An 8297-nucleotide genomic window follows, 5' to 3' on the forward strand; every position below is an offset into this window, starting at 1 on the left:
ACTCTAAATTGCCCCTCAGTGTGAATGTGAGGGTGTGTGTGATTGTCTGTCTCTGTGTTTGTCCGGTGAGACCTGTCCTCACATGTCCAGGTGAACCTGTCCTCACCCATAGTGAGCTGGGATTGGCTCCAGTGTTCCACAACCCTGAATGGGATGAAGCGGTATAGAACAATAACCATGAATATGTTTTACTTGAATACAGGTATCAAATATTCACAAAGCAGTTCAGAACTCGTCCACGCTGTTGATTCCATACAGTGGGTTTATGTTGATGCAGATCTTCAGTCGTTCAGGCCTCAGACGTTACTTGGCTGCAGAATGTTGTCTAGCAGCAAATCATACAGAAACGTTTGATTAACCTTGTCAATGTGCGTCATAGGTTGTTGGAAATATGCCACTGTGAATGTGTGGACCTTCAGGCTGTGTGTGTCTCTGCTGTCTTCACGGTAGGAGAAAAAAAAAAAAAGAAACTCCACTCACTGTGGTTCTTTACAGAGAGATTTGACTTTTTTCTGTTGTCAGTGAGTTAGTAGAGGATCAGAGAGCTCAAAACTATCACTGGTGAATACTTTAATTACTTTACTTACTTTTTCAAGCACCGTCTCATTGTGGTCTTAGTTGGTTGAACACATTCATGTCATTCTTCATCATGTTTCACTTGTTTACTCTGAGCAGGTTCAGGGGTTTTAGGTATGATTACAACGCAACAGCTCCATGTGGAATTTGTTGAGAATGAATAACAGTGAAGGTCAGGCTTTCTGCTGGATTTACATGAGGCTTCATTCTGATGAGTTGACGGCATCGTAATCCAAACAAGTGTTCGTCGACTGCCATGCAACAGTGAACACAATGTGTACACAAAGTGGAAACAAGGCTAGTCGTGAATTTATCACAAATAAAAAGAAATCCCTCAGAAAGGAAAAATAAAACTGAGACAAATATTGTGAAATCTGTCCCTCGCTGCACACAGCTTTCACATTCCCTATGTTGTGCGTGTGCGTGTGCGTGCGTGTGCGTGTGCGTGTGCGTGTGCGTGTGTGTGTGTGAGTGAGAGACAGATCTGCTGGTGTCAGCATGCATGTCTTGATTCGTAAATTAAACACCTTTTCTATTTACTCCGGCATCCAGCTATATATGATATAAATATTTGTTTTCTGTGGAAAATAGATAATTTCCGAGAAAACAATACTCCATAAAGAAAAAAATCAACAACTCCCGGTGTGAACAGTTGGATCTGAGGCATGAGAGAGCTTTTGAATGAGGCCCTGCAGAGACGTACGTCTGAGTGTGACAGACGAGTGTTTGTTTCACTGTCGGGCGTCAAAAACAAGACATGCTCTTACTCCTTCTGTCTCCATTACAGAGTATTCCTTTCTTAGCTAGGCTGATTAACAGTGACCACCTTCGCAATTAATTCAGCTGACCAGTGGTGACCACAGCAGTGATTGAGGTTTTGATCACTGAACACTAGAACGTTCATCCAGGCAACCGATAGGACTGGGAGTCATAAACTGGTTGTTGTTGAGAACCGGTTCCCAGTGTTTCAATTCCTTGGAATTGTTTGACAATTTTGAAAAGAATTACTTTTTTGATTGCAGTGGGTGAGAATGATGTCACCATGTGCGTTGTTGAGCTTACACAAGCGAGGCAACGTGCGTGGTGACGGTATTGTCCAGTGCAGCCTGCAGGAAGCATGGCGCTCAGGCGGCACAAATGCTGGGAAGTTTGGTTTCATTTCAGCGGAAAAAGATGACAACAGAGCAACGTACAAGAGAAGAAATATGGGGGGGGGGATTCTCAACCCAGCAGCAGTGGGAATGTTAGCACATCCTCTGCTATTAACACTGAAGGTTTCATTTCCAAATAAGGATCAATAACAGAATCGATAAAGAACCGAATCTTTAAGCCGAATTGAAAATGAATCAGGGTCATAAAAATCAGAGTTTGGGTTAAGGTTTGGGTCAGTTCCCATCTCTACCTGATGTGTTCAGTGTCGGAGTCAGCTGACCAGTGGTCACTGAAGCTTTGAACCAATGGCGAATATGAGTTCTTAAAGTTGCATGAACCAGACCGGTGGCCACTCTATCAAGGAATGATTGACTGTTGGTCAACAGTTTTACATTCAGCAGACCAATGGTATCTTCACCACGCAACAACATAGTGCTCAGCTCACTAATGAAAAACACTCTTTTAAGGTAAAGGGCTGAATTTTCCGATCTTTGTTCGTTCAGTTGTTATCATTTCCTCCCCTAATCTAAGCTAATAAAATATCACATTCCTGTTGGCGCTCTTTAAAACAGGTGGGACATAATGAAGACAAAATCTTCATTCGGAAATGAAGGTGAGCATCGGTACAAGAGGGATATAATAAGGTGGAAAAAGGGCTTAGTACCGAGCAAGAGCAACGTTAGCCCTTCACCAGTGAACAATTGCGGCATTAATTTTGTGTGTGTGTGTGTGTGTGTGTGTGTGTGTGTGTGTGTGTGTGTGTGTGTGTGTGTGTGTGTGTGTGTGTGTGTGTGTGTGTGTGTGTGTGTGTGTGTGTGTGTGTGTGTGTGTGTGTGTGTGTGTGTGTGTGTGTGTGTGTGTGTGTGTGTGTGTGGTGAGCCTCTATGGGTCTAGTTAATGACTAATAATTGGCGGTTTGTGCAGATTAAAAGAGCCTCTCACTTGAGTATCTGTTCACACAGACTGAGCTTCAGTCAGTATGTGTGTGAAAGCAAAACTATTTCTGTACAAATGTGACTGTCCTTCACTGTGTCGTACCAACACACACACACACACACACACACACACACACACACACACACACACACACACCTACAGAGCAGATGTTCATTGAAATGAACGATGGAGCTGATTTCCATTTGAATGCAGAGTGGAAGTTATTAGTACAGCTATCGAGAGCCAGCATCACTGATGTGTGTGTGTGTGTGTGTGTGTGTGTGTGTGTGTGTGTGTGTGTGTGTGTGTGTGTGTGTGTGTGTGTGTGTGTGTGTGTGTGTGTGTGTGTGTGTGTGTGTGTGTGTGTGTGTGTGTGTGTGTGTGTGTGTGTGTGTGTGTGTGTGTGTGTGTGTGTGTGTGTAAAATGGCAGACAAAGACACATTCCAGCCGCATTGTTGTGCTTTTTCTTGCTTGACTGACATTGGTCTTCTCTCTGTCTGTAACACAATGATATGTCTGCTGTTTGTAACACCAGTTGTACATTACAATCCTTACAACTGTGTGTGTACGGAGAAGAGGTGGATTGAGACTTGTGGTGTGTGGCTGGGGTCACTTGGTAGCTGATGGTTTTATTACCATATGAATGGCTTCTCTCAGATGATTTCCAGGAGGACACAGAATCGTATTAAGACGACGTCCTGCCACCTCTTGTTGGTATGACAACAAGAAATCGGCAGAAAACATGAATCCTTGCATAAATGCTTCTCTTTGGGTGACCAGGTAATCAGTGTTGAACTTGTAGCTGTGCAGGAATAGGTAAAAAAACATCCAAACAATCAATAGGCGCACGGGGAATTCCCTCAACACAACAAAGGCTGCTGAGTAATGGTGAGATAGCGGCTTTCTGCCATTATAATGAGACAGTGCGAACTGGGAAGCTTTCCTCTTCCTTGTGTTTTTGATTTTAAAAAACAAGAACAACTTTTCTTCAGACTTTGAGAATAGACTCAAAAGACACAAGCAAACTGATTCCGCAGTTATGGTCGTTGCTCAATGTGTTTGACGTTGAAGTTAAGAATGGCGACGGCGCCACAGAAAGTACAGATAACTATCCACTGTTTTATTCTGATCTACTTGTGAAGACTCTCGAACAGCGAAGCAATATGGGGCAATAATGTTGTTTCACCAGCGTTTACATGTTGTCCCTCTCAGTGTTTCCTCTGTGGTTACAGGCTTCACTCTGGACCTCTGAACATTGATCAGTGTTATTGGGGTCTCAAAGATCGTCAGCTTGGATGAAGTGACTATGGAACATGAATCAGTGATCAGAAACACACTGCAGACTGTCCACATGACCACACCTTTTCATGTAACCGCATTGTTTTTTTGGGCCGATCTGAATCTGATAACGACATTGTTTTGAAAACGGGTTCCAGAGTGGAGACATTTTAAAACAGTGCCTCGGCTTTGCCGTGTGGACGGACAAGGCTTATATTAGCTGAAAACGATGATGTCATCTGACCTTGACCTCACAACCCCGTGACCGTCTCCACGACATCACGTATCAACAACAATGGTGGACGACACTATTCAGGTGGAGCTGCAGAAGATACTGACGCTCGTCGGTATATTTTTCCACGAGTTGGATTGCGCGAAAACGAGTTTTTCATGCGTCATGTCTTGTTCTCTGTGTCTAGTGTATTCCTGTGACAGAGTTACAGCGCCACGTATAAGCCTGGCATATGTACTACATCATTTTGCGTCGCGTTCATGGCGCTGTGTGGATGGGAAACTTTTCAAGACCGACAGGGGACAAAGATTTAGTTTTGGCTCGTGTGGACAGGATGTGAACCAAAGCTGCTCCATATTTCTCTCGGTGTATTTCAGCGATTCTTCCAGGTGTTAAAGAGGATCGATCCAGTTGACAAACATCCTCTCTTCAACCATGATGGCTCTGATCAGTGGTCCCGGGTCTCCAGTGTTCATGTCCCATTGTGACGGTGCTGCAGCCGCTCACTCTTTAAAGGAAATCATTTGCTCTTCATTAGAGCATTACTGCAGTGATAAAGTTACACCTCCACATAATAACCTATTGATATGAGACATGTACACAATCCCACTCCTCCAGTGACTTTCCTTCCTCTGTCCACGTCACTGTGTGAGTGTGTGTGTGCCTCCATTCTATAGTCCAGATTTCCTCTATATGCATTATAACATGTTAACAACAACATTTTGAATGCTTTAAAAACTCATCATTACAGTAATTTCATGTGAATGTTTCTAATCATGTATCATATGTATATTTTCATCTTTTGTTTATTTTCAGCCTTTGTTAATAGTCTATAATAAAATAATATTAATTGTGGTTAACATTAATTACCAATACAAAGGCAGCAATAGGAGTAGACTCCAAGTCTCTTTCTGTTGCAAGAGCAAAAACTGTTCTGACACTGGAGGATCAATCACATCATATTGTCTGTCCAAGCTGCCAAACAGGACAAGGTGGGGGGAAAAAAATGTAGTTTAGGGGTGTCACAAGATTTGTAGGCCTTGATGAGACGAACAAGTGAGTTTTAGTTGGATCTTATGACTTCCTTACGGACAGTCTCGGCCATTTTTGTATTTCTAGGTGGCGCTAGAGAGCACTGTGGGAGTTGATTTGTACATGTTTTCACAAATCTTAATGAGTGTGCAATTTTGGTCATTTTTTTGGGGGGAGGCATGTTTACGGGGTCAAATTTGGGTTCATTCATGTGTAAAGAGAAGAAATAAAGAAACACTACAAATATGATAAGGCCTTGCCTCCTGGTCAGGCCTTCAAAGTCCTCCAGGGCCTTGCCTTTTGGGCCTTTTGGTCCCTAAAAAACATGGTTGACGTGACACTCAAACAGGAGTATTTAAATAAAGGTTCGGCATTATTTCTGTCCTCATTGTGATATCATGGTGAAGGAAATGATCAAACAGTAGAGCATTCCAGTAAATAAATCTGAATAATAAAACACTTGAATTATGACAAGATTGGTCAAAAAGTCAAAGCTGTGGGGAAAAGAGGAGCATTGGAAGATATTAATTAATGATTGGGAGAGACAAAACACAGAAAGTCTTTAATACCAAAGTCCATGAAGAAAAGTCAAATGATGAAATGACTGACTAGAAGAGCAGTACCTCTGCTGGAGGCTGAGCTGACCGTCACCTCGCCTTCAAAAGTTAAACACAAACAATTTCAAACAATGTCAAAGTCTTTAGCTTTGGGGAAAATGGTCTATTCTGCTAAATGTGCTTCATAGCTAATCTTATTATTCATGTTTACTCAGTGTGTCCTCTCCTGTCCATGAACCTTACATCCACTGGCAATTTAACAAGAACTCATTTGTTTGAGAACGTCAGAGTCGTGAAGTTCTTCACCTTTCCAGAATGCTTTACACATTAAGGTTGGGTTTTGCATTTGCATTTGTTTCATTAACGTGGCATTCTTCTCAGACACCACAAATGTTAAAAGAGACGTCCATTGTGTTGAACAAACTGAAGCTAATGTGTTGCTGCTCTGCTAAATTAGTTGGAGCATTAGCTAAGGTTTAAAACACAGCAATGAATACCTGAAAATGTCAAATTAATCAGCGGCCGTCCACAAGGACACGAATGTGTAATGATCCAGGGAGCGTGGAGCCATCAAACACATTCAGTTCTTTAATAAGAGGCTGACGACTCGGCTTGTAATTGTTTTAATTCGTTTGTAAAGAGCCGACAAACGTGCTAACGTGAAACGAGGGTAGCGCTGAGTGACATTCTGTGTGCAGACTGTGCAGGGGGGACCGTCTTCACGTCATTCTTCCCCTGTGTGTCCCCGCAGTGCCTCCTCAGTTCCTCAACTACCCAACCAACACGTTCGCCTACGAGTCCACTGACATCGAGCTGGAGTGCGCCGTGACAGGGAACCCGCCGCCGACCGTCCGCTGGGTGAAGAACGGAGAAGAAGTCATCCCCAGTGACTATTTCCAGATCGTGGTGAGTCACATGGAAGAACACACACACACACACACGCAAACGCACAGCAGCTGGGAAAAGTTCTCCGATTCCACTTGTTCTTTATCGTTGCTCTTTCCTACAGTGTGTCGAGCACATCAAAACTTTATACTCCAATCCAGAAAAGAAGAAAAACTGAATTTTCAGCACGACTTCACTGGACGTTCTAATATATTTGACCATTATCTCCTGAGCCCAGTAAACTGGTGACAGGGGAAGAGCTCATCTGCGCTCTATCTATAGCGCAGTAGAAAGAACCTGACCGCCGTCCAGCAGAGTGAGAAACCAGGCTGAAACCTCAATGAAAAGCAGAACTGCTTTGTTAAGTTAACACTCTTACAGATGTTCAGAAATGGGTGACAAAGCGTCCCAGTCATCCACACCATTGACGTGAATTTTAAGGAAAGGGGGTCTCAAAATGGAGCCTTGTGGCGCAGCCTTCGTCACATTCCACAAAGAGGGAGAATTGCTTTAAAGATTTTAACGACTACTTTTTTTGGCATGTGCATATACATTCATGATGGAGGCCTCATGTGTCTTGAGCCATGTTCATATGTGGTTCATAAAGAAACAACCACTTTTGTCCCGTTAGTTTCATCTTCACACTAACGAGCAGAACAGCTGCTGTGATGGAAGATCTGTGATGCAGCGTCGTCGCTGAACCTGTACGCTGAGCTAAATCTTCCACGATGCATGTTAGATTATTGATGTTGATTTTACAGCCCATAAAATGCATAAAGGAGCGTAAACAGCAGCAGGAAGTTGTTAGTTACAATAATCTGCCTGGATATGAAGCTTCGTAAGCTGCCACACGATTATATATCCGCAGGCCCACCGGAGCCCACTTTCCACATCGCCTCAGTCTGCCGAGTCGCACCGCAGCAACACTGCCATCATACCGGTGTTCGTTTGAACTGGACATAAACCTGATGAGTGTGTGACAGCCTGAATGTGGCCTTAGGTCTTCTGGAAGTTCCTTGTGAGAGACTGTGAGAACTCCAGTTCACCGACGGATAAGAGAACCTCTGCCGAACAACCTGGCACAATAAACCAGGCCTCGTCTGTGTCCTCTTTTAAATATTCTGAAAACACCCTCTTGTGTACTTTCTCAGCATACATGCTGGTTTAGCCTATGGAATCAGCAAAGACAATATGTGCGTATTGAGTGCATTTTATCAAATTTATCCATATGAGGTTTTTTTTTTTTTTTTTTTCCTTTTCCTTTTCCTGATTTGGATTTAATTCCCAGTTATCTTGCCAAGAGGTAACTTTGGACACTCAACACAGACTTTACTGGATCAAGTCTTTAAACTTTTTTTTTTTTTAACTTAAAAAGTAACATGTAGGCCCTTCAACTGTGAGATAAGTGCCCTACTGTGCTGTGTAAATACAGATAGAAACTGTGTGATTTGTGTTTTAGTAAACCTCACATAATCTACCACCTCAAGCAGGGAGGAAGAAAAAAAAAAGAGGGAAGTTTGTTTTTGAGTAAACACTTTGAGGACCCGATGGAGCTTATCATCTGACAGGATTTGCTCAGAAGACGTGTTCATGTCCAGTTTTCCTGGCGAACCTCTGGTATCAACGTTATTTGTTTCAGTAACACCTT

General features: G+C 42.9%; 1 protein-coding gene across 1 annotated transcript in view; it reads left to right on the forward strand.

The window, feature by feature from the left end:
* dcc (DCC netrin 1 receptor) overlaps window positions 1-8297 on the forward strand; it is a gene marked incomplete at its 5' end in the record, with an annotated part of 378467 nt that overhangs the window by 233399 nt on the left and 136771 nt on the right. The window contains one exon of the mRNA XM_080510296.1: window positions 6516-6670. Coding sequence (XP_080366422.1) covers window positions 6516-6670 — 155 coding nt within the window. The remainder of the gene's footprint in view (window positions 1-6515; window positions 6671-8297) is intronic.

This window comes from Blennius ocellaris (genome assembly GCF_963422515.1).
Source record: "Blennius ocellaris genome assembly, chromosome: 15".
Lineage (NCBI taxonomy): Eukaryota > Metazoa > Chordata > Actinopteri > Blenniiformes > Blenniidae > Blennius > Blennius ocellaris.